The following is a 26,782-nucleotide window of genomic DNA, read 5'->3' on the forward strand; positions in this document are numbered from 1 at the left end:
TTTTATCAGATTGTTACTGTATTAAATATTATTGTAAATCTCAGCAATCAGTGCAGAACATTGAAACATCTGATTAACATACAACACAAATCAACCATATCAGCAGACATTTTGTCCATGTGGTCTCTCTGGTTACACATTTGGTTTTAAGGAACTCTCTGGTGATTGAGTGAACCTTTGACCCTGGTCATTTATTCTCCATGGGTTCACGTTCTTGTGGAGACTGGGGGTATGACCCACCTCCTGACACAAAGTAAACCCCACCCTCTATGGATCAGTTGTGTGACAGGATATTAACCACGCACTGGCACAGGAAGACTCCCTCTCCGAACTGGGCACACCTTTATTCCCCCCCCCCCCCCCGACCTGCTCTTCCCTGGAGGGAGAGAGGCAGAGGGGAGGGAAGAGCGGCGAAGAGGGAGGGGCAGTGATGAGGTAAGGGGGGATGAGGAGGGAGGGAGCAGCGAGAAGGGAGGAGTGGCAGATGGAGGGGCAGAGTGAAGGGAGGGGATGAGAGGGGAGATGCGGTGGGGAGGGAGGGGCTGAGAGGAAGAACGGGCGGCGAGGAAGGTAGGCAGAGAGTGAGGGACAGAAAGGGGGGAGGGGGCATTAAGGAGGGAAGGGTGGTGACGAAGGGGGGGTTGTAAAGGAATGATGGTCATGATGGTGGGACGGTGAGGGGGAAGGACGGTGAGGAGGGAGAGGCCACACACCAGTCTACAACATGCATTGACTGGTTGCCTCCCGAAAGCAATGCGTCTCCTACCAACAACAGTGGACTCAGAGACCGACACCGCTGGTTCTCCCGCCTGTAACAGCAGGCGCAGAGACCGACACTGTTGTTTCTACCACCCACAACAGTGAGCGCCATCCCCAACTCAGGAACACACAGGCTGTCCCATCAAGGGCAACATTGAGGGAGGAGGGGGAAGAGGAAGGTAGGAGAGGGAGGGAGGAGGAAAGGGGATGAGGAAAGGGGATGGGGAAAGGGAGATGGTAGAGGGGGTAGGGGAGAAGGAGATGGTGGGGAGGGGGAAGAGGGAGACGGTGGAGAGGGGGTCGGAGGGGGAGAGAGGGGGAAAGAGTAGGGGGAGAGGGAGAAGAGGAGGAGGGAGGAGGAAAGGGGATGGGGAGGGTGTAAAGGGGGGAGGTGAGATGGTGAAAAGGGGAGGCGGGAGGAGGAGATGGTGAAAAGGGGGGAGGCGGGAGGGGGAGATGGTGGGGAGGGGGGAAGAGGGAGACGGTGGAGAGGGGGGAGGGAGGGGGAGAGACTGGGCACCAGTTACATCCTGGACGTCCGCTCCTCAGTCTCACTCTCGAGCTGGTGTGCCGGGAGGTACCGGGTGTGGCCCAGCTTGGTGACGTAGCGCAGGGCCGGGTTCTTGCTGGTGTTCTCCATGTTCCCCAGGGAGGTGTACCTGCAGGAGTCGGGGCAACAGACACAGGGCTGTAGAGAGCACAGGTGTGGAGGGAGGGGGAAATGAGGAGGTAGGGGACAGTGAGGGGGGAGGGACAGTGAGGGGAGAGGGGGCAGTGAAGGGAGAGGGAGCAATGAGATGGAGGGTTGGTGAGAAGGGAGGGGAGTGAGGAGGGATGGTGAAGAGGGAGGGGACGGTGAGGAGGGAGGGGACGGTGAGGAGGGAGGGGACGGTGAGGGGGAGGGGACGGTGAGGGGGAGGGGAGGGATGGTGAGGAGGGAGTGACCCTTTCAACTTTTTTTTCACTTACACCCCACCTTGTGTAATCTTGGTTAGTAAGGGATTACTTAAGGTGCTATGTGAGTGGAAAGAATAAGTGAGAGCCACCATGGGATCCTGCTGTGCATGATCTGCTGCATCCATGTCATCTTTACCAGGAAAAGCATCGGTGTCCGACGGGATTTCCTCGTGACCTCGGGAATCGGCAGGAACTGGGGCCACATGTTTTCCAGATATCCACCAGGACACTTACCCCTTGTCGTAGAGAATGCAGTATGGCACGTAGAGAGTGCGGAGGAACTGCCAGATATCGTGGTAACTCCAGTCCTGGGGGAGAGGAGAGGGGTGGGGAAGGTCAGCTTCACCAGACTCCTTCCCCAAACCCCCCCCTCCCCCCACCGTCATGCCCAAGTGTTGCCGATTGCCGGCGCTCTCTAACTTCTGGCAGCCCGTTTCAGACACCTGCTACCCTCTGCCCAGCGCCTCTCCCCCCAACCTCCTCTCACCCCCCCTGCCAAACCTTGCCCCTAAAGGGTGGCTTTTTGGATCATCAGTGGCGAATGGGAATGAAATTCTTTGCTGGAATTCAAGGTGGGAGAGGTGAGACCACGAGAGTGTGAACCCGTGGGATATCCCCCCCCACCTTCCCCTAACCCCACGGCTTTTCAGATTCCTCCGACACGTGTGCCCCCCCCCCCATGTGTGTGTGATCATGGGATAGAATCCGTGGGATTCTGTACTGCAGCTCGGTAACAGGCCCTCCGGCCCGTGCTGCCCAATTACACCCAATTGACCTACATTCCCCTGTATTTTTTATTTGAACAGTGGGAGGAAACCGGAGCCCCTCCCCACACCCCCCAATCCCGGGGAAAACCCCATGCACACACGGGAAGAATGCACCAATTCCATACAGGATTCAAACCTGGGTCGCTGGCTCTGTGCTAACTGTTACGGTGACCGCGTGGCCAAAGTTGGCTGTAATGGGACGAATCAATTGGGCGGGTCAGAAGTAGGCCACTGAACCCGTTGAGTCTGCTCTGCTATTCCATCATGAGCTGATCCATTCACCCACTCAGGCCCCCTCTCCTCATCGCCTGATTACTCTCACCACTCAGATATGCGTCAGTCTCTGCCTTAAGGACCTGGCCTTAACAGCCGCCCATGACAGCAAATTCCACCCTCTTGCTAAAGAAATTCCCACACATCTCATGCTTCAATCCTGAAGTTGTCACCTCTTGTCCTGGACCAAGAGTTTGAAAGCCACCGTTTTAATCGTCCCTCATTGACTCATTGTGTACACGGGTTCAGAGCTCCCAATGGAAATGGGCCAATGACAATTTTTCTCAAGCAAAATAATTTCAGTAATAATTGGGTCGAGGGCAGTGGTTCTCAACCATCCCTTCCCACCCACATCCCACCTTAAGCAATCCCTTTCTAATCACAGAGCATCTGATGGCAGTGGTGCGATGACTTAAAGGGGATGCGAGTGGAAAGAAAAAGTTTGAAAACCACTGTCCTGAACGGTCCCACTATGAGAAACAACCTTGCCACACCTACTCTGACCAGGCCTTTCTACATTCTAAATATTTCTATGAGGTTCCCACCCCCCATTCTTCTGAACTCCAACAGTCGTCAAACATTCCTCATGTGCTATATTCGTGCGAATCTTCTCTGAACCCTCTTCAATGCCAGCACATCCTTTCTTCAATAAGGAGCCCAAAACTCTCCCCCATTCGCCAGGAGAAGTTTCACCCAATGCCTCCACACCATATCCCAGTCCCTCTGGAAATGAACGCCAACAGTGGACTCGCCTTCTTCACCATTGACTCCGTCCGGAGGTTAACCTTCAGGGTATTCGGGTGGAGGACTCCCAAGTCCCTTTGCACACCCGGAGTTTCACCTTTCTTCCCAGTCTGCTCTTCGATTCCTTCTACCAAGGCCCATGCTCCTTTCCAACATTCTGTTTCATTTGCCACTTCTTTGCCCGTTCTCCAGATCAATTCAAGTCTCTCTACTTCTTCCTTGTGACCTGACCCTCTTCCTCCTGCCGACACATCATCTGCAAACTTGGCCACAACACCGTTTCTTCCGCCCATCCAAATAATTTAACATACAGTGGAAGAAGAGACCCCAGCGGAGGATGGGAGTGGGGAAACAGAATTGCTCCAGGCAGCCAGAAGGTGGGGGTGGGGGCATGGTTGGCGTAGCGGTTGGCACAACACCTTTACAGCGAGTGGGACGGGGGTTTGAATCCTGTGCAGTCTGTGTCTGTGGGTTTTTCTCGGGCTCTCCTATTCCCCCCACCCTTCAAAAACGTGCCTAGGGTGTAGATTAATTGGGCAGCACGGGCTCGAGGGCCAAAGTGGCCTGTTACCTCCGTGCTGTACATCTAAATTTAAACAGCCTGCTGCTCTGCTGTCAGGAAACATGACCCCCACCCCACCACTAACCTCCACCGTTCCAGGGGAGGGGTCAGCTCACTGGCACGTGGGGTCTTGTCAGGTGCTCACCAGCAAGGGGTTGACTCGCATGTATTCGGGCCAGTCTGGGTCAGTCGTGCACATGGGTGTAAGGGTGCGGGAGTAAGGGTCTGTCCGCCTGGTGCCCATCAGCACAGCCTTGATGCCCGGCTGCAGAGACTTCAGGTCCGTCAGCGCCTCCTTCATGTTCCCACACACATTGTAGAGCTGCAGGTTGTACCTGAGGGGTAGGGGCAAAGGTCACAGTCAGTAGCCCCTTCCAAATTCCAGGTGGGCCCTCCTGGGACCCGGGCGCGATTACTGGGGCAAATGTGCTGGAAGCATCTTTCAAATCGCAGAGGGATCCACCCGTTAAATCACCAACCCGGCGATTCAAGGGGGGGTCCCGCCCCCACAATGACAGGTCACACACTCATCGGAAGTAACGCCAGATTTTCGGATACCCGGAGACGCGTGCATGAAAGCGGGTTGGTCATTTTTGTTTCCAAATCGACCATGGACGAGACCTGGGCAAGTTTAAGTGGGTTCCCTGACTACCTCAAGGAGCTGGTTGCATTTCAACAGGGTTGATCTGGTTGGACACTTTCAAATTGTGACATAACTGAGTTGCCTGATTAACCCCATTTTACACAGCAGCTCAAAAAGGCCTAGTGACTCCCATGAGTTTGTCAACCCCACAGTTATAGCAGCAGTCTGCACCATTCCACAGAGGCAACAAGAGAATGAAAGGACTGGGTTATAGGCTGGGATCTGATCCAGGGGTTCGGTGGAGGGGGGGTTTAATATATAGAATAACAGATCCCCGGGAGTGGGTTTCAGGCTGGGATATGGTCCAGGGTTTCGGGGGAGTTTATGTATAGAATAACAGATCCCCGGGATTGGGTTACAGGCTTGGATCTATCTGGTCCAGGGTTTTGGAGGGGGGTTTATATATAGAATAACAGATCCACTGGAATGGGTTTCAGGCTGGGGTTTGATCCAGGGATTCGGGGGGGGGGGGGGGGTTTATATATAAATCCCTGGAGGTGGGTTACAGGCTGGGATCTGATCCAGGGGTTTGGGGAGTTATATGTAGAATGACAGATTCCCCAGAAGTGGGGTAGTTGGATGAAAGGTGATTGGTGCAAGTGGAGCTCACTGTGCCACACTCACCTCTTGCAGGTGTCCTGGATGAACTGTTCCATTTCGGGGAAAGGTGAGACGATATGGATGTACAGGGCCTGTAGTTGGTCTCTCCAGTCAGGGATCCGCCTACACAGAGCACAGCAGTGGGTCAGCGTGGCGTCCTGACCTTGTCAACGGCACAGGTCAAGGTGCGCCTGACCTACCAGGTACACCCCAGGGGAAAGATGGGACTGACCCACGAACTAGGCCCTTTCAAACTGCAGCACCCATGTAGCCCTCCTTGGTCACTAGTGTGACATTCACTGAGACCTGGGTCAGCCCTTCCTGGCCACTGTAGGGCAGCACCAAGTCTTGGGCCTGTCCCACCCAGACCAGACAATGGAAGGTAGCACTGAACCAGTTGTAGAGGAATCCTGGAGTTCACTCTGTGTCTGACCCTGGGAGTGTGTGATGGGATGCTGCGGAGGGAGCTTAACTCTGTGTCTGACCTCGGGAGTGTGTGACGGGACGGTGCGGAGAGAGCTTCACACTGTGTCCGACCCCGGAAGTGTGTGACGGGATGGTGCGGAGGGAGCTTCATTCTGTGTCTGACCCTGGGAGTGCGTGACAGGACGGTGTGGAGGGAGCTTCACTCACCTGTTCGGTACACAGCACCGAATCTACCTTGTGCCTCTCACCTGCTGACAGCTGCGTGGAAGAGGTGAACCAGTACAGTGCAGTCCTTCCCACCGTTAAACCCCACACAGAGCTCAGACAGACTGTACTGGCCTAAAGCTTCCTCTACCGTCCTCAGAGCTGCTGCCACTTTGTGTCCGAGCCGGGAATCTGTGTGGAATATAACACAGATGTAAGACCACTGGCACGTATCATCGTCCACCGCTGGATCCCATCAGCCTGTGGACAGGAAATGTCGCAAAGACAACAATCGGTCCACAGAATTTACTTTCAATGGGGGGGGAAAGGGTGGGAGAGGTAGGCGGAGGGGGAAGGAGGGGGGGACAAGGAGAGGTGGGGCAAAGCGGGGTCATAGATGGAGTGGGAAGGAAAGTGATGGAGAGGGCGACAGAAGGAGGTGGAACAGAGGGGTCTTTGTGGAAGGGGTAGAGAGTGGGAGGGGAAAGCAGAGGGGGGGGGGGTTTTAAATTTTGTATTTTTCACACTATAAACCATATTGACCAAGATACAAAGACATTTTTCTTCTTAAATATATAGTGTCGTTTTCTCCCCCTTTTCCCCCCTCCCTTCCCTCCCTCACCCCCTTCCCCATTTATTTAAAGTTCAATCTATAAGATACATTAAACCCGTTAAATAATGTTGTCACTTAATAAAAATAAACAGAAATTTTACTGAGTCAGTTCTTTTCGTTATCTTCTCCTTCTGTCATTTTAGGTGGTGGAAGTCCACGGTAGGATTTCTCTATTGTGTTTCATGTATGGCTCCCATATTTGTTTGAATATTGTAATATTTCTTAAATTATATGTTATTTTTTATAATGGAATACATTTATTCATTTCTATATACCATTGTTGTGTTCTCAAGTTATCTTCTAATTTCCAGGATGACATAATACATTTTTTTGCTACAGCTAGGGCTATCATAACAAATCTTTATTGTGCTCCATCCAAATCGAGTCCAAATTCTTTATTTCTTATATTACTTAGGAGGAAGATCTCTAGGTTTTTTGGTATATTGCTTTTTGTGATTTTATTTAATATCTGGTTTAGATCTTCCCAAAATTTTTCCACTTTCTCACATGTCCAAATTGCATGAATTGTTGTTCCCGTTTCCTTTTTACAGCGAAAACATCTGTCTGATACTGTCGGGTCCCATTTATTTAACTTTTGAGGTGTGATGTATAGCCTGTGTATCCAGTTATATTGTATCATGCGTAACCTCGTGTTTATTGTATTTCTCATAGTTCCGGAGCATAGCTTCTCCCATGTTTCATTCTTTATCTTTATGTTTAGATCTTGTTCCCATTTTTGTTTAGGTTTACCGTTTATTTCCTCGTTCTCCTTTTCTTGCAGTTTGATGTACACGTTTGTTAAAAATTTTTAAATTATCATTGTGTCTGTAATCACACATTCAAAATTGCTTCCTTCTGGTAACCTCAGACTGTTTCCCAATTTGTCCTTCAAGTAGATTTTCAGTTGGTAGTATGCAAACATTGTATCGTGAATTATATTATATTTATCCTTCATTTGTTCAAAGGATAATAATTTATTTCCCGAAAAACAATTTTCTATACTTTTGATCCCTTTTCTCTCCCATTCTCTAAAGGAAAGGTTACCTATTGTAAAAGGGATTATCTGATTTTGCGTCAATATTAGTTTTGGTAATTGGTAATTTGTTTTATTCCTTTCAACATGAATCTTCTTCCAAATGTTGAGCAGATGATGCAATACCGGTGAATTCCTATGTTGTACCAATTTTTCATCCCATTTATATAGTATATGTTCAGGTGTCTTCTGCCCTATTTTATCTAGTTCTAATCTGCTTTTTCCCTTGTTTGATAAAAATCTGATAGGTATCTTAATTGTGCGGCTCTATAATAATTCTTAAAGTTTGGTAGTTGTAAGCCTCCTTATTTGTACCATTCTGTTAATTTATCTAGTGCTATCCTCAGTTTCCCCCCTTTCCATAAAAATTTCCATATTATTTTCTTTAACTCCTTGAAGAATTTCTCTGTTAAGCGTATTGGTAATGACTGAAATAGGTATTGTATCCTTGGGAAAATGTTCATTTTAATACAGTTTATCCTTCCTATCAGTGTTAGTGGTAAGTCTTTCCAATGCTCTAAGTCAGGGGTGTCAAACTCAAATTCACGGAGGGCCAAAATTAAAAACTTGGACTAAGTCGAGGGCCGAACTAAATATTTATTGAAAATTTTCAACAACATCTGCATGTTTTCTCTTCTTTCAACATATATAATGTTAAACTTTTTCTTATTAAAATAAATGTTTAATAATAGTTTTGGATAAACTCTTTCCAGAAGCATTAACAAATGAGAAAATATTCAATAAATAATATTTCTCTATAGAGGATTTGTCAAATTTTGCTAGTGTGCTGTCAAATAGTAAAATCTGAGGGCTATTGATAATGTGGGAGAATAACATGATTCCTGAAACAATCAAATGGGTGACTGATTGTGGGCATGAACTCTAGCAGGGTTATTTGCCATGCACTTTTTCCATTGGTACAGATATCCCTTGATTTACACATTTTCAAGTTTTATGCCTAATGAGCTTGTATCCAAGTGCAGGACCATTTTTAACCAGGAATATATTTATCACTGTGACATGAAACTATTGGAAGATCGTTTTATCCTGAGATTAAAGTTCATAATACTTACTCAGGCCTGTGTGCGGGAGGGCGGGGTTTGCGGGAGGGCGGGGTTTGCGGGCAATCGGGTAGAGTCAAAGGGCCGAAGGGCCTGTTTCTCATCTGTAATGTTCTACGGACCCTGCTCTTCTTTCCGTGCCGGTGTCCCAGGACCTTTCCAGGGCAGTCTCCGCGCTCAGGACCGCGCTGGGATCCCGGTCAGCGGTGGAGGAGCAGGTGAGCGCGGCTAATCCCAATCCAGCCCACGCCACTCCCGAGATTGGTGGAGGATTCCACCCTACCTGCCCGACCAGCCTCGCTCTCCACGTGTACTCCGGGCACCCGCCGCTGGTCCGGTGGGAAGGCACAGGGCGGCCGTCGGCCAGCGCCCCCATCGCCCGGCGGGAAGCCCCAATCTTCCCTCCGGCGTTCCGACTCCATCTGCAGCTCCAAGAAACGCTGTGCCACTGGGGTTCCGGGTGCTGGGAAGCGGCTTTGGCTTCCCCTTACACTGGCCAGGCCGCGCTGCGGTGGTGGGGGGGTGGGTGGGGGGTCATGACAGCCTGTTTATAAAACCACCCACCACTACTTTTCAAGGACCAGGATTTTTCTCTCTCTCTCTCACCTTGGGACACAGCGGTTACTGTGCATGCGCTATACTGGCGCGGCGGCCAGCGGGCCACCTCTAATACATTTTTGATATGATCTTGCGGGCCAAATATAATTATATCGGCCCGCGGGCCAGAGTTTGACATGTGTGCTCTAAGTTGTCTTGTAATTTTTTCATTAATGGATGGTGATTGAGTTTATATAGATGGCCGAGGTTTTTATTTAGTTGTATACCTAGGTATCGCATTGCTTGCGTTTGCCATCTAAATGGCGATTCTTTCTTAAACTTTGAGAAATCCGCATTATTCATTGGCATTGCTTCACTTTTATTTGCGTTGATCTTGTACCCTGACACTTCTCCATATTCCTTCAATTTCCTATGTAATTCTTTTATTGATATTTCTGGTTCTGTTAAGTATATTATAACGTCATCTGCAAATAGACTGATTTTATATTCCTATTCTTTTATTTTTATCCCTTTTATTTTCTGTTCTTATCAGTTCTGCTAGTGGTTCTATAGCTAACGCGAACAGTGAGGGAGATAGTGGACAGCCCTGCCTTGTTGATCTGCTTAAGTTAAATTGTTTTGATATATATCCAATTACTGTCACTTTCGCCAATGGCCCCTTATATAATGCTTTAATCCAATTAATGTATTTCTCTGGTAGGCTGAATTTTTGTAGTACTTTGAATAAATAATTCCATTCTACTCTGTCAAAGGCCTTCTCTGCGTCTAAAGCAACTGCTACTGTTGGAGTTTGATCTCCTTCCACTGCATGAATTAAGTTAATAAATTTACAGATATTGTCTGTTGTTGGTCTTTTTTTAATAAATCCAGTTTGGTCTAGATTTACTATTTTTGGTACATAGTCGGCTAATCTGTTTGCTAATAGTTTAGCTATTATCTTATAATCTGTGTTAAGTAAAGATATTGGTCTATATGACGCTAATGCAAGTGGATCTTTCCCTGTCTTTGGTATTACTGTAATTATTGCTGTTTTGCATGAATCTGTTATGCTTTGTGTTTTATCAAACTGGTTGATTACTTCCAGAAGGGGAGAAATTAATAAGTCTTTAAATGTTTTATAGAATTCTATTGGGAATCCATCCTCTCCTGGTGTTTTATTGTTCGGTAGTTTTTTTTAATATCTCCTGTAATTCTTCTATTTCAAATGGTTTTATTAATTTATTTTGCTCCTCTGTTTGTAATTTTGGTAGTTTAATTTTAGTTAAAAATTCATCTATTTTGTCTTCTTTCCCTTCGTTTTCAGTTTGATATAGTTGCTCGTAGAATTCCCTGATGTTTTCATTGATCTCCGTTGGATTATATGTAATTTGTTTGTCCTTTTTCCTTAATGCCAATACCATTCTTTTAGTTTGTTCTGTCTTAAGCTGCCACGCTAGAATTTTGTGCATTTTTTCTCCTAGCTCATATTTCTGTTTTGTCTTCATTATGTTCTTCTCCACCTTATATGTTTATAGTGTTTCATATTTTATTTTTTTATCTGCCAATTCTCTTCTTTTAGTTGTATCTTCCTTTATTGCTAATTCTTTTTCTATATTTGTTATTTCCCTTTCCAACTCTTCTGTTTCCCGATTGTAGTCCTTCTTCATCTTGGTTACATAACTTATTATTTGCCCTCTGATGAATGCTTTCATTGCGTCCCATAGTATAAACTTATCTTTCACTAATTCCGCATTTATTTCAAAGTACATTTTAATTTGTCGTTCAATTAATTCTCTAAAATCCTGTCTTTTAAGTAGCAAGGAGTATAATCTCCATCTATACATTCTTGGTGGGATGTCCTCTAGCTCTATTGCCAATAACAGGGGTGAGTGGTCCGATAATAGTCTAGCTTTATATTTTGTTTTCCTAACTCTCCCTTGAATGTGGGCTGATAACAGGAATAGGTCTATCCTTGAGTATGTTTTATGTCTACCCGAATAATATGAATATTCCTTTTCCTTTAGGTGTTGTTTCCTCCATATATCCAAAAGTTGCATTTCTTGCATTGATTTAATTATAAATTTGGTTACTTTGTTCTTTCTGTTAGTTTTTTTTCCAGTTTTATCCATGTTTGAGTCCAAATTAAGGTTAAAATCCTCTCCTATTAGTATGTTCCCTTGCATGTCTGCTATCTTCAAAAAGATATCTTGCATAAATTTTTGATCTTCTTCATTACGTGAATATGCATTGAGTAAATTCCAAAATTCTGAATATATCTGACATTTTATCATTACTCATCTCCCTGCTGGATCTATTATTTCCTCTTCTATTTTGATTGGTACATTTTTATTGATTAATATAGCTACTCCTCTGGCTTTTGAATTATATGATGCTGCTGTTACATGTCCTATCCAAACTCTCTTTAATTTCTTGTGTTCCACTTCAGTTAGATGTGTTTCTTGTACAAATGCTATATCAATTTTTTTCTTTTTTCAGTAAATTTAACAGTTTCTTCCTTTTGATTTGGTTATGTATTCCATTAATATTTAAAGTCATATAGTTCAACATAGCCATTTCATACTTTGTTTATCTTTCCTTTCCGTTTCCTCATCACCACCTTCCCTTCTTATCCATTTCTGCTTTCTTTTTTTGAACACATTATAAGACAACATTTCTAAAACATAAAATATTTCCACTATTCTCATATCTAAAATTCCTTTAACCCCACTATCCCCAGAAAAGATTTTAATCTTCATATATAACAAAGGTCACTCTCTTAATTCCCTCTTTACTTTCCCTTCTTAGTTCTTACCTATATTCTATTTTTTATATATCTCCATACACACATACATATAGTTCGTTGTCATTTTTGTTCTTGTTACATCTCTTCATCTATCTGTCTGTTTTGTAGTTGTTCTGCAAATTTTCGTGCTTCTTCCGGATCCGAGAATAGTCTGTTTTGCTGCCCTGGAATAACTATTTTAAGTACTGCTGGGTATTTTAACATAAATTTATAACCTTTTTTCCATAGGGTCATTTTTGCTGCATTAAACTCCTTCCTCTTCTTCAGGAGTTCAAAACTTATATCTGGATAGAAAAAAATTTTTTGACCCTTGTATCCAGTGGTTTTTTGTCTTCTCTTATTTTCTTCATTGCCTTCTCCAATATATTTTCTCTTGTTGTATATCTTAGGAATTTTACTAGAATGGATCTTAGTTTTTGTTGTGGTTTAGGGGCTAATGTTCTGTGTGCCCTTTCTATTTCCATTTCTTCCTGTAATTCTGGTCTTCCTAGGACCCTGGGGATCCATTCTTTTATAAATTCTTTCATATTCTTTCATCTTCCTTAAGGCCCACTATCTTTATATTGTTTCTTCTATTATAATTTTCCATTATATCTATCTTTTGAGCTAACATCTCCTGTGTCTCTAACTTTTTTTATCAGATTCTTCTAATTTCTTTTTTAAGTCATCTACTTCCATTTCTATGGCTGTTTCTCATTCTTCCACCTTGTCTACTCTTTTTCCTATATCAGTCATGATCATCTCTAATCTATTCACTTTTTCTTCTGTACTTTTTACTCTTCTTTTTATTTCACTGAATTCTTGTGATTGCCATTCTTTTACTGATTCCATATATTCTTTAAAAAAATATATATCCATGTACTTGCCCTTCCCTTCATCTTCCATTTCTCTGTGTTCTTCCTCTTCTTCTGAGTCCACTCCAGGATCTGTGTCTTTTACCTCTGTCTCTTCTGGTTTTCTTGTAGGGTCGTTTGTTTTATTTTGCTGGGTATTTTTGGTCTTCTTATTTTTATTAGAAGTGTCTTGGTGTTGGGCTTCTTCCTCTGGGTTGGTCATCTGTTGTTTCTTTGATTTCTTATTTTTACTCTCTCCTTTCTTGCTCTTGTTATTTTCTATGTTTTCTTCTTGCTGTTGTGTTGTAGTTGTCTGTTTCAGCTGTGGAGATCTACTCCTCAGCTGGTCCCCCCTCCCGTCAGTGTTATTTTTGTCTTGCGCATCACGCATGCGCGAATCCTCGCGCATGCGCGGTTGTGCACTTTTGTTTGGCTCCATGAGCCATTTTTGTAGTCCCGAGTTCAGGGCTTCGACTGACCTCAGGGAGCAGGCTTCTCTCTCCACGGCGGGCCTCCTCATACAGGTAAGGCCTTCACCTTCTTCTTCCGACATGTTTCCTTCTTCTTTTCTTCCCGTTGTTTTTGTTCTTTTTTTCTTCGCTGCCATTTCTCCACACCTTTACTTTCACTTTGTTTTGGTTTTTATGTTTGTGCCTTTGCTTTTTCTCTCTTTTTTTTAAACTTTTCTGGAGAGGGCTGGAGTTCCCCTACCGGCCACTACTCCATCACGTGACTCCTCCCGAGGGGGGGGGTTCAGAGGGAGGGGGAGGGGGAATGAGGAATGAGGGAGGGGGAATGAGGAGGGGGAAAGAGGGTAGGTAAGGAGGGTGTGGGGAGGGAGAATAACAGAAGAGGAAGGAAGGTGGGGGAAGGAGGGAGGGGGAAGGAAGGAGTGAGGAGGGAAAGGCAGGAGGAAAGAAGGGGGGGAGGAAGGAGGAGGGGGAACATACCTGCCTGTGCCAGGAGTGACACCTCACGTGCCGATACCCCCACGGGGTCCTTCTCCAGGTTGACAATGGATCCATGGGGAAGGGTGTTGGTGAGGAAGCTGCAGACCTCGTCCAGCAGGCCTTCCTGGTCTGAGTCGAGGGTCAGCCTGACTTTGAAGTAGTTGCTGCTCCAGTCGGGATAGGAGCCCAGTCCGACCGCCTTGCCATGGAGCTGGCTGGCCCGGTCGAGAACAGGAGCGATGGCTGTCTCCTCGGCGTCCACGAAGAGTTCCCGGGCAGAGTAGCGGAGCCGTGGATTACGGAAGAGGTGCCGGAAGCTGGTGAGTGCCCTCTTCAGCAGGCGGGGGATGCCAGGGAAGATGTAGACGTTGCGCACACTCACCAGCGGGTAGGGGTCACCGGAAGTGGTGTCGGTGGGGTAGTGGAGCCTTGAGGAGCGCGGCACGCGGGCCAGCTTCATCTCCGGGCTGCTGGGGTCCTCCTTGCCAAAGTGGCGAGCCACCAGGCCGGCCAGCTCCGGTTGTAGGTAAGTGGACTCCCCAAAGGCCAGCGCAGCCCCCTCGAAGGTGCGGTCGTCGTGCGTGGGACCGATCCCCCCGGACGTCAGCACGTGACAGTAGCGGCTGGAGAATGCTGACACCTCGCGGGCGATGGTCCCCACCTCATCCGGAATCACCAACACCCGCTCCACCTTCACGCCCAGCGCCCGCAGCTCACGGCAGATGAAGAATGAGTTGGTATCTTGCGTGTATCCCTGGACAGAGATGGGAGACTCATGCTTAGGTCAAGGTGGGGGTGGGGGTTCCCCACCACAGCCAAAACTAGGGTGATATGGTTAAATATTAAATGTTTTAAAATTTAGAAACACAGCACGGAAACAGGTGATTTTTGCCCATGAGTCTGTGCTGCCCAATATACACCCTGTTATCCTACATTCACGGTACATGTTGAACAGTGGGGGGGAAACTGGAGCCCACAGGGAAAACTCACTCAGTCCTGGGGAGAACATACAAACGCCATACAGACATCACAGGATTCGAACCCCGGCCCTGATCGCTGACGCTGTGAAGTCGTTGTGCTAAGCACTAGGCCAACCGTGCCGCCCAACGGTTAGCGCAATGATGTCTCTTCGGGTCTGCGTGGGTTTCCTCTGGGCGATCCAGTTTCCTCCCACGTTCCATAAAACATGCCGAGGGGAAGGGGGTAGTTGCACATTACTGGATATAAGCATGTAATAACCAAATTTTGGGTCCAATCTTTCGGGTAAAATTAAGGGCGTCCACGCAAGTTACTTTTGACCGCGGTGAGTACCCGTGTCGGTCGAGGTGTCCGGAGCTCGGATGGACGGGCGGGGGGCCATGGCCTGGGTGAGAGTATGTGCTTGGTGCATCGGGAGCTTGGATGGGTGGGTTGCCAGGTCGAGGATCAGCAATTGGGGGCCAGGAGCAGGGATGGATGGGTGGTTGGGGCTAAAAATAGAGAGGGGTCGATTATTACACGGTAGAGACTATTATACGTGATTTGAGTATTGGGCAGCCGGGCAGTCACCATGTAGTTGGGGTAATTTAAAATAAAAATACAGCCTCTTGAGCCTGCTCTGTCATTACCAGAATGTCCACCCAGTGGCGTCAATGTTTACAGTCACAGGTGTATAGAGCAGCTGGTAAAGGGATGTAGGGGAACACAGGGGGTTACGGAGACCGGGAGGGGGATAGGGGACCGGAGAGGGTTACAGGGAGGGGTATAGGGGACCGGAGAGGATTACAGACACAGGGAGGGGTGTTGGGGACCAGAGGGGGCTTACAGAAATAGGGAGGGGCGTTACAGAAACAGGGAAGGGGGGTAGGGGACTGGAGGGGGTTACAGAGACAGGAAGGGGTGTAGGGGACCGGAAAGGGTTACAGAGACAGGGAGGGGTGTAGGGGACCAGAGGGGGTTACAAAAACAGGGAGGGTGTAGAGGTCCAGAAGGGGTTACAGAGACAGGGAGGGGTGTAGGGAACCGGATGGGGTTACAGAGACAGGGATGGGTGTAGGGGACCAGAGGGGGTTACGGGGACCGGAGGGGTTTACAGAGAAAGGGAGGGGTGTAGGGGACCAGAGAGGGTTACAGAGAGAGGGGGTGTCAGGGACCAGAGGGGGTTACAGAATGTGATAGTACAGATTCTATCACCAATGTGTATATGTACAGATTGTAGTGTAGGATGACTGTGATTGGCTGAGAGCTTAGCCACACCTACTGGCAGGTCTTTAAAGGATTGCTCCTAGCCAGACCAGGTCATTCTGGACTGGTCGACCTACATGTGATATGCTCCAGTCTTTTAGTTAATAAAATCCTTGGTTTGGATCAACAAGTCTTTGGTTTTTTCAATTCACTCTACAATTTTATTAACTAAAATGTTTTGAAGAGATGGAGCACATGCTGCGGCTGGAACGCCTCGAGTTCCAGCCTTGAATGACTTTAAGCACTGGGTGAGATACTTTGAAACATACTTACAGCTCTTTGAACCTGCCGTGATAGAGGACAGCCATCGACTATTAATATTGTTGACTATGGTGTCCCCAAGAGTCTACCAGAGCATCCAGGACGCGACCACTTGCACCACAGCCATGAAGGTGCTGAAAGGGCTCTACGAGCGACCGGTGAACAGGGTCTATGCTCGGTACAAACTTGCATCAAGGAGGCAACAGCCCGGTGAGTCCTGTCGAGCTTATATTCAGGCACTAATGGCAATGGACAGGTACTGTGTCTGCACAGACAGAACTACTGCGGAGACCACAGACAATCTCATTCGGGATGCCTATGTGGCCGGGGTCCAATCGAATGAGGTGAGGCAGCGCCTCATGGGGGAGAAAACCTAGAGGACGTGATCCGGATCGCAGAGACAATGGAGGCTGCGGTCTTAAGGATGGACGTGTACTCTCTGGGCAGGACCCCATGCTCTGATGTGAGTAGGATGCCCTCCCTCGTCCCTACTACCCCCGGCACACCGACGGCCTATCGACTGCCACTACACTGCCCGATGCGACCCCAAAGTGTTATTTCTGCAGGAGGGACAAGCACAGCATGTCCCAGTGCCTGGAGAGAAAAGCCAGGTGCCAGAAGTGCCTTAAAAACGGCCATTTTGCTGTAGTCTGTCACTCCAAAATGGCCACCGTCAAACACAGTTCCTCGTGTGAAGCCCAATCACCACTCTCCCATTCAAACACTTCTCCCTCAGAGCTCTCATCTAATGAGAGCGAAGGCTCCACCACGCGGCAGCACCTGACATCACGGGGCAGATGCCGAGCGCGGAAGGTACCAATCCACCCTCGCCATAATGACATTCACCCTCCCTCACGAAGCAACGTTCGACCAGGCCCGAGCCCCGACCTCAACGGCCGTTGCCGCTGCCGACCATGGACTCGCATCACCGCTGAGTCCACCACCGCCATCACTGCTGAGCCCACCGCTGTCGACCAGGGACATGCCATACCCGCCGCCGCTACCAACTGGGGACCCGCCACCACCGAGGCAGCCGACCAGGTACCCACCGCCACTGTCGACCAGGGACCTTCCGGACCACTTAGCTCGCAATTCTAGGCGTGGTGGAGAACGGGGTGTCATGGCAGACGCTGACTGCATGCATTCCCTCATGGACTTGCCCCCCACCTCCCCCCCACCCCCCCCACACCCAGAAGGCACTCAGACACCTTGGCTTTTTCTCCTACTATGCCCAACAAGTTCCTCACTATGCCGAGAAGGCACGGCCACTCATCAAGACCACCTCCTTCCCCCTGTCAATCGAAGCCAGAGCAGCCTTCAACCGCATCAAATCGGATATCTCTGCTGCAACGCTGCACGCCATCAATTAGTCCATCCCGTTCCAAGTTGAGAGCAATGCGTCCGACTTTGCACCGGCAGCCACTTTGAACCAGGCTGGCCGGTCGCCTTCTTCTCCAGAACCCTCCAGGGTCCTGAGAGCTGACACTCCTCTGTCGAGAAGGAGGCCCAGGCCATAGTCGAAGCAGTACGTCGTTGGAGACACTACCTCTCTGGCAGGCGCTTTACACTGCTGACCGACCAATGCGCTGTCTCCTTCATGTTTAGCAATACCCAACGAGGTAAGATCAAGAATGACAAAAATCGGCAGGTGGAGAATCGAGCTCTCCACCTTTAATTATGACATACTGTATCGGCCTGGTAAACTCAATGACCCGCCAGATGCGCTCTCCAGGGGGACGTGCCAACATACAACTGGACAGGCTGCAGAGACTCCACGAGGAGCTCTGTCATCCAGGGGTCATTAGGTTCACGCACTTTGTCAAAGCTCGCAACCTGCCCTACACGGTTGAGGAGATTTGCTCCATGACCCGAGCCTGCCCGGTGTGCGCTGAGTGCAAGCCCCACTTCTTCCATCCAGAGAACACCCATGTCATCAAAGCCTCCCGCCCCTTTGACTTCAAGAGGCCCCTACCGTCAACCAACTGTAATACCTACATCCTTACGGCCATCGACGAGTACTCCTGCTTCCCGTTTGCTGTGCCCTGCTCGGACATGACTGCCTCCTCAGTCATAGAGGCCCTGCAATGCATCTTCGCCACCTTCGGGTACCCCAGTTATATCCACAGTGACGGGGGTCCTCGTTTATGAGCGTATAGCTGCGGCAGTACCTTCTTGTGCGTGGTATTGCTTCAAGCAGGACCACCAGCTATACCCACACGGTAATGGGCAAGTCGAAAGAGAGAATGCCACTGTCTGGAAACTGGTTACGCTTACCCTCCGGTCCAAAGGTCTCCCTACCTCTCGCTGGCAGGATATGTTCACTCCATCCACTCCCTCCTATGCACGGCGACCAATGCCACCCCCCATGAAAAGATGTTCTCTTTTCCGAGGAAATCAGAATCAGCAACAACCATACTGGTTCCCGGGCCGGTCCTCCTTCGACGCCACGTCCGGTACTCAAAGAACGACCCCTTGGTTGACAGAGTGACTCTGCTCCATGCGAACCCGCATTACGCCTAAGTTGAGTACCTGGACGAATGGGAGGACACAGTCTCGGTAAGGGACCTAACCCAAGCCGGATCGGGCGCAGCCGTGCCTTGAACCCAACCTCCCCCTATTCTTTCTCCCCAGGTCATGTGCTTGAACAGAGGGACCAACACCATCCCACCAGTTCAGGCCAGACTGTCAACAACGCCGTTGGGGAATTGAGCGAAGCAGTGGTCGCACCCTACAAGCCTGCCGGTTATGACTCCAGCGACTCCAATCCTGGCACCACGGCAGTCATGCTGGATGGACAGGCCCCCACCGGGCCCTTACCTCCACTGGACCCTTTTTTTTTTTACAGCCCTCCATCCACCCCAGGGTCAGTTCTAAAAGAAGGGGTGAATGTGACAGTACGGATTCTATCACTAATGTGTATATGTGCAGATGGTAGTGTAGGATGATGTGATTGGCTGAGAATGTAGCCACACCTACTGGCAGGTCTTTAAAGGATTGCTCCTAGCCAGGCCAGGTCATTCTGGACTGGTCGACCTATGTGAGATATGCTCCAGTCTTTTAGTTAAGACGCACTCCACACAGAGAGAGGAGGGTGTCGGGGACCAAAGGGGATTACAGACAGGGATGGAGAGTGCAGTGTCGATTTGAAATAAAGGATGAGCTTTTTCAAACCCTGCCATTTTCCGACCGGGGCTCGTGGTGACGGGAATCCCAGATTGATCCTGGTGTCGCTCGACATACCCGCTGGGAGTGGGAGTGTGGGGCAGGGTTGCGGGGAGGCACCTGTACCTTCAAGATCTCATCTCCAATGATGATGATTCCTGCCGTGACTACGTTATTTTCCTGGTCTTCAGAAGGGCCGGCGGCTCCACCAGTGGCGTTCATGGCCAGAAGATGGCGGTGAAGTCTCTGCACGCGGTACACGCTCCTCAGAAGCCTGGAAATGTGGCACATCGATCCCAAGGAATCCGCAGGGATTTATTCAGCTGCCGGGGAATCTGTCAAAGCAAAAAGCATCTGGCTTCTGTTAGTCTGCACTCACCCGCTGCATTATATGATACTTTAAGACCAAAAGAAATTAGAGCAGAAATAGGCCATTCTGCCCATTGAGTCAGCCCCACTGCCCTGGCTCATCAGGAACCTGTCAATCTCTGCCTAAATACACCCAATGACCCGGCCTCCACAACCACTCGTGGCGACAAATTCCACAGATCCACCACCCACTGGCTGAAGAAATTCCTCCCTGTCTCTGTTCTAAGCAGACACCCTTCAATCCTCTTGTCCTCGACTCTCCCACCGTGGGGGAACAACCTTCCAACGTTCCAAATGTTTCAATGAGATTCCCCTAAATTCCAACGAGTACAGGCCAAACACTCCTCATATGATGACCCTTTCATTCCTGGAATCATCCTCGTGAATCTCCCCGAATCATCTCTAACTTCAGCGCTTCCTTTCTTAAATGAGGAGCCCCAAACTGCTACAATGCTTCAGGGGAGGTCTCACCAGGACCTTAGAGAGCCTCAATGTCACATCCCTGTTCTTCTTGAAATGAACGCCTCTATACACATCAATACAGTTTACAGAGATTCCCCTTTCCCGCACCCACTCAGGGAAAGGTGCATCAACTGCAGTAGTGCACATAAAGGTTTGGGAAAAGTCATCAGAAATACAAAAGCATTAAAAAATGTTTGCAAAAGGGCTGGAAAAACTCAGCAGGTTTGAGTTATAGGGAAAGGTTAAACAGGTTCGAACTTCATTCCTTGGAGCGTCAAAGGGGAGATTTCAAGTTCAATTTTATTGTCACCTATAGGTATAGTCAACCCAACAAAACAGCACATCACCCGACAACAGGACGCCCTGCCCATAAACTCCATATTGTAGTGAGGTCACTACGGCTACAGCCAAGTTATAGCTCTCCGTTATGGCCCCAAGGCCGTAGCTCCAATCCACAGGAGAAGACACACACACACCAGCGGAGTGCATTTGGCCACGGGTTTACTCAGTGGCAGCCCTTCCTCTTATAGTCAGCTCGGCCGTGTCACCACCGGGGCATGCCTTGAGTGGGGCCGGCTGCCGATTGGTTACCTTGGATGCCTGGGCCTCCTGCGATCCACTGGTGGTGACTGGCCAGTTTCACCGCTCTGCCGGAGGCCTATGGAAACCGGCATTTCAGCCCACATGATGTTTTGCCAGTTGCTGCATTCAACAGCTGCTTCCTGTGTCGGCCCAAGCCTCTGCAATGTATACATTGCAATCCAAAATAAAGCTTTATGGCTTATACATTCATGCAAGTGAAGTTTGTTCAGTCCAAGTTGAATATTTTTGTCTTTTTAACTGTTTATCTTAATGTAGGTGTATTAGTTAGGCATTGTGAGTCTCAAGCAACCAGAAAGTACACTTATCCAGCATCTACCCCTCCCCATAAGTGCCAGATACTAGGGGTTTTACTGTGTATTAAAATAATTTACAGGTTTCAAGGATTGTTCAACCACTGTCTGTGGGGAGATGCTGTTTCCCTGCTCGGCAGTCCTGGTTTTAATGGTCTTCCTTGAAGGTAATGTCTCGAAGACACTGCAGGCAGGAATGGTAAGGGTCCTTGCTGATTCTCTGAGCCAAGGAACTCTCTCTGACAGAGCCGTTGATTTGAAGTAGGGAGTTGCCCATCATCATCCTCCTGAAGTCCCACATTGTCTAGTCCACATTGAGATTCAGACTGTTGGTCGCCCCCAAGGACAAATCTTTCAACCTCCTCTCCGTAGGCCAACTCACCGTTGTCGTCGCCAATGAGGCCAATTACCACTGTGTCACCCGCAAACTCGATGATTCTGAACCTGGCAGTGCAGTCACGTGGCGTGACTCTGATACAAGGCTGCAGCCAAGAGTCTCCCCACCATCGACGCAATCTACTGGGATCGTTGTAGGAAAAGGACGCACAAATTCATTGAGGACCCCTATCCCCTGCCAGTGGGGAAGAGAGCCAGGAGAATCGTTGCCAGGAACAACTTCTTCCCATGGGCAGTGAGAATGTTGAACGACCAAAGGAACCGCTCACACTCACTCTCCAAGACTCTCATATTCATGAAACAATATTTATTTGCCTATTTACATAGATGAATACTTGTCCTGCATATGTATTGTTTGTCCGGAGGCGTGTTATGTCTGTGTGTTTTGCACCGAGGACCGGAGAATGCCGTTTTGTCTGGATGTACTTGTACAATCGGATGACAATAGACATGCCTTTGCTTGAAAATTATGAGGGGTTTAGGTAATGTCGGCTTTTTAAACTGAGGGTAGGTATGATACAAACCAGAGGACATGCTTAAGAGTGAAAGGGGAGTTTAGGGGAACCACACAGAGAATTAGTGAATGCGGGCTCAATTTTGACATTTAAGAAAAATTTGTACAGGTATGTGGATGGCAGAGGTATGGACTGGGTGAACGGCAGTGGGACCAGGCCGAATAATAGTTCGGTACAGACTAGAAAGGCTGAAGGGCCTGTTTCTGCATTGTAGTGTCCTGAGGGCATGCAGCATCTATCGGAAGTAAAGGATAAAAGAAATGTAGCCAACACTTCACTTGTGAACCTGCATCCGGTGCTCCCGTTGTGGCCTCCACTATGTCGGAGAGACTGGATGCAGACCGGAAGACTATTTTATCGAGCACCTTTGAACTGGGATGTCCCAGTGGCCACCTCGTTCCCACACCAACAATTCTGCCCATGGCCTCATGCACTGCCAAACTGAGGCTATCCGCTAATTGGAGGAACACACAGAACATTACAGCATAGAAGCAGGCCCCTTCGGCCCTTCTAGTCTGTGCTGAATTATTACTCTGCCTCATCCCATTGACCTGAACCATGACCTTCGACTTCCATACCTCTCCCATCCACGTACCTGTCCAAGTTCCACATTCACCACTTCAGCTGGCAGCTTGTCCCACACTCCCACCGTTCTGTGTGAAGAAGTCCCCCTAAACTTTCCCCTTTCATCCTTAACCCATGTCCTCTGGTCTCTATTTCACCTCCTCTAAGTGGAAAAAAACTGACATACATTTACTCTGTCTATCCCCCTCATAATTTTAAATACCTCTATCAAATCTCTCCTTGTTCTTTCTACATTCCTGGGAATAAAGTCCTAACCTGCTTAACCTTTAACTCAGTTCCTGAAGTCTGGGCAACAGCCTTGTAAATCTCTGCCCTCTTTCTAGCTTATTGACATCTTTCCTGTAGTTTGGTGACCAAAACTGCACACAATACTCCATATTTGGTCTCACCAATGTCTTATACAACTTTACCATCACATCCCAACTCCTGCACTCAGTACAAAGGCCAATATGCCAAAAGGTCTCTTTACGATCCTATCCACCTGTGATGCCACTTTTAGGGGATTATGTATCTGTATTCCCAGATCCCTCTGTCCTACCGCATTCCTCAGTGCCCGACTGTTCACCGTGTACGCCCTTCCTTGGTTTGTCCTCTCATTAAATCTGAGCCATATTTCAGCCCTTTTTTCCAGCTGGCCCAGATACCTCTGCAAGCGTTGAAAGCCTTCTTCACTGTCCACATCTCCCATCCAGGCACTCTCCAACCATATGGCCTTAACATCGACCTCTGTTAACCCTCCTCCCGGTCCCTCTTTCCCATGGTCTCCTTTCCTCCATCCTGTAGATGCTGCGTGCCCTGCTGTCTTTCTCCAGCATATTTGTGTGCCCTCTAGGCTTCGATTTACGAAGGCCAACGTGCCAACCACCCTAACAACCTGCGACATCACTTTCGGGAAATTATGTCTGTATTCCCAGATCCAAACCTACTCAACCTTTTGCAATGTAGAAAGGTTTGTGTATTGCGCTCAGACACTCTTTCCCGTTTTTAAAAATCAAAACTAGACTTTATTTACCATGAATCATTTACAAAAGGAAAACCGTTCCAAGTCTCTTCCCACCCTTAATGTTGTATCCACATGTTTCCATCACTGTACAGTGTTATATTTATTTCTAATTACAGGTATATCCCGTCTTACGAATACTCGCTTTAACAAAGAACCCCGTGTTCGCTTTCACGGAAGGATCTTCACTTTTACAATAAAAATGTGGTGAAAGCAGGGAGCTGTTATAGCGGCCCCGTTCAGCTACTTCCCCGGGAACTACGATGTTAATAGATAGATGACCCCCCCCCCCACCTCTCTCTCCCCGACACCCTGGTCTCCTGCACCTCCCACCACCGAAGACACAGCCTAATGAGCACTGTTCATACTTTATTTCTACTTTCTAGGCTGCGTATTTATCAGATAATTCCTGCTTTTAAGAAATGTTTGAGTTATTTTAGATTTTATGTGTTATTTGGTATGATTTGGTGGGTATTTTTTGCAGCAGGAAATATTTAAATAAATTTTCCCATAGAAATCAACGGGAATCACTTCTCTGCTTTTCACCATTTCGATTTACGAAATGTTCCACAGGGACACTCTTGTCTCGTGAAGCAGGGTATACCATTTTTTTTTAAACTTTATTTATTCGTTCAAAAAACAAATAATATGACATATACAGCAATTAAACATGAATGTTTTTTTATATATTGAAAAAAAAGAACCCTCCCTTCAGCCAACTCTCCTGAGAGCCATAAAAAAGAAAAAAGAAATATTAAAGAAAAAGTTAAATATACATATTAAAATCTAATCAATATAAATTGAAATCTAAATATTCTGAGTATAACAGCCACTTATTAATTAAAAAATTATAATTATCATGTGAAACGAACATGATTTTTTCCATTATTAAACAATATTTCATCTCATTATGCCATCTATTAATATCAATCATATTTGTATCTTTCCACATACTAGCAATAAAGCTAAATATACAAAAGCAAGCTGGAACTTATCTAATTCCAAACCTTTCAGAGGTTGCAAACTACCCAATGTGAAGCAGGGTATACCTGTACACCATTTTCTCCACCATGGCACCTTATCGTTACTACCCCCACCCGTCGTTTGAGGGGCTTCCCCTCGATATCAACCCAGGGATGGACAGCTATTCTCAATGGGAGCCAAGCATATTCAGTTGGGGCGGCAGTAGGGAGGGGGACAGACTCTTTATGTAGTCTAGAAGTACAGAAGAAACCAACTAAGCTTGACTGCTTCACAGGGAAGGGGGCCCATAGACTTTGAGCAGGGTCCTAAAGGGGCGGGCATAGCTGAAAGAAGATGGGAGGACGGCTGCACTAGACTGCGGTCCTTCCCTACAGTGCCCTTACAATGGCTGCACCAGGCCTCAGTAAGACCCTCACCAAGGACTCCTGCAGCCTGCATTCCCTCAGAGACATCTCCGCGTGCTGAAGGACCAACAGGTTTCGGGCAGACCGAAGAGGGCCTCTCACTGAGTTGATGGTCTACCAGCTGTTCTGGATGCCTGAGCCTGTGAGTGTCCCTGGGAATAGCCTGTAGAATCCTCCATCGCACTACCGCTGGGGATGAACTTTGACAAGGAGCCTTGCACCACCCTTCTCCATACTCTCTTAGCAAGTCTGCATTCTGCAAAGAGGTGGACTGCCTCCCACTATTGCCCCTTCACCTTGGAGTCAGAGTGCGTGGGTTGGGGGCCTCTGCAAGCACCAAGACTTGGTGTTAGGGCAAAGGCAGTGTCTCGCACCTCTCTTGGATGAGACCCTGGGGAGGGTGCTGAGCAGGGTCTGCACCAGAATGTATGTTAGAGGGGGAGGGTTAGCGAGTTGGAGTGGGACAGGGGCAGGGATCTACCTATTGACAGGCAGGTGTTGCTTGCCGGGGTATACCTCCCTACCTGTCTCCAAATCCAGCTGCCCCTCCGACGTGGGACACGAAGTTACTCTTTTTATTGTGGGTGCAGAATCACTAGCGAGCATCATCCTACCTAGACGAAGGAAGGAAGTGATGGGAGGAAGTGAGGCGGGTCTGACAACTGTGACCGTATGGGGGGGGGGGGGGGGGGAGGCCACATGATTTCATTTGAGGGACAATGCCCCCAGATGCCACCCCACGGCACCAAGGTCCTGAGGTTGAATACAGGCCATATCTTTAGCTGGGAGGGTCCTGAGGTCTTATATAGGCCACCACAAGGCATACCTTCAGCTAGGAGGGTCCGGAGGTCCAGCACAGACCTTGCATTCAGCTGGAAGAGTTCTGAGGTCCGGCACAGACCTTGCATTCAGCTGGAAGAGTCCTGAGGTCCGGCACAGTCCTTGAATTCAGCCGGAAGAATCCTGAGTTCCATCACATTCCTTGCATTCAGTCGGAAGGGTCCTGAGGTCCAGACCCCACCCTGAACCTCCTCCCCTCCAATGAAGAGGACCCCAAGCTCCCTTTCAATAATCATTGCCACTCAGATTTCTAACAAGAGAAATAATCGTCGTTATTTTGCATTAAACGTTGCTGTCGAACGTCCCGACGCCGCGTCACTCACCTGCATCTGCGCCGACCCACTCAACTTCACCTCCCGCTCATAGGGCACCGCCATTGGTCCTCCCGGCTGTCCAGCTTCCATTGGTCCTCCCGCCCGTCCATCGGTTAGCTCTTCCGCCCGATTGGTTGATCGCCTCTGGCCGGCGTGACCGCCCACTCGTGGGTCAACCTCTGTGCGGCGTCACGCTGAAGGGGCGCCGGGCAGAACAACGGCGTTAATGCATTTGGTTCCGAAGGCGAACTGAGCAGTTATTTTAATTTTGTACTTGAAACAAGGGTTTTAAAGGGGTATTTTTGCCATATTTTAATTACGGGTTTGCACAGGACATTGCAGATGTGATGTTGACTTTAAACTCAGTAGACAATTTGACCCTTCATATATATGAGATCCTTCTGTCTTTCAAGGTTCAAGATTCCTTTAATGTCATGTAATAAAAACAGTGCAATATTACATAGAATTTGCTTTCGTCTCATGGCCTGAAACACCTCTTACAATCAGTTAAGAGAACCGAGTGTCCGTGGATTCGCCTCCAGTCCAAACCATCGGCGACCCGAGCTCCAGATTCAGTGCCCTCAGCACCCTCCCTCTCATATCCCGGCT

The 26,782-nt window shown here is 48.2% G+C and overlaps 1 protein-coding gene across 2 annotated transcripts; it reads right to left on the minus strand.

Moving 5' to 3' along the window:
* flad1 (flavin adenine dinucleotide synthetase 1) lies at positions 1-26,360 on the minus strand. 2 transcript variants are annotated; one of them, XM_069940241.1, is made up of 8 exons: positions 26,183-26,360; positions 19,538-19,746; positions 13,766-14,519; positions 5,980-6,127; positions 5,330-5,428; positions 4,208-4,397; positions 1,951-2,024; positions 1-1,418 (listed from the first exon to the last, which is right to left on the minus strand). In XM_069940241.1, exons 2-8 carry the CDS (start codon positions 19,700-19,702, stop codon positions 1,283-1,285), a joined length of 1,566 nt encoding a protein of 521 aa, XP_069796342.1. In that variant the 5' UTR covers positions 19,703-19,746; positions 26,183-26,360; the 3' UTR covers positions 1-1,282. The 2 variants fall into 2 exon arrangements, with proteins under 2 accessions (XP_069796342.1, XP_069796343.1); XM_069940242.1 differs by lacking the exon at positions 26,183-26,360 and adding an exon at positions 25,846-26,174.
* Between the last annotated feature and the right edge of the window lie 422 nt (positions 26,361-26,782).

The sequence above is a fragment of the Narcine bancroftii genome, chromosome 5 (assembly GCF_036971445.1).
Source record: "Narcine bancroftii isolate sNarBan1 chromosome 5, sNarBan1.hap1, whole genome shotgun sequence".
In the NCBI taxonomy this organism is placed as follows: Eukaryota; Metazoa; Chordata; class Chondrichthyes; order Torpediniformes; family Narcinidae; genus Narcine; species Narcine bancroftii.

Excerpts from the sequence above, each read along its gene's own strand:
- flad1 (XM_069940241.1), bottom strand. The coding sequence starts at position 19,702 with ATGTGCCACATTTCCAGGCTTCTGAGGAGCGTGTACCGCGTGCAGAGA. Across the intron at positions 5,429-5,979 it reads TTCCACGCAGCTGTCAGCAG|GCGGATCCCTGACTGGAGAG; the intron begins GTGAGAGGCACA and ends TGCTCTGTGTAG. Across the intron at positions 4,398-5,329 it reads ATCCAGGACACCTGCAAGAG|GTACAACCTGCAGCTCTACA; the intron begins GTGAGTGTGGCA and ends CCTACCCCTCAG.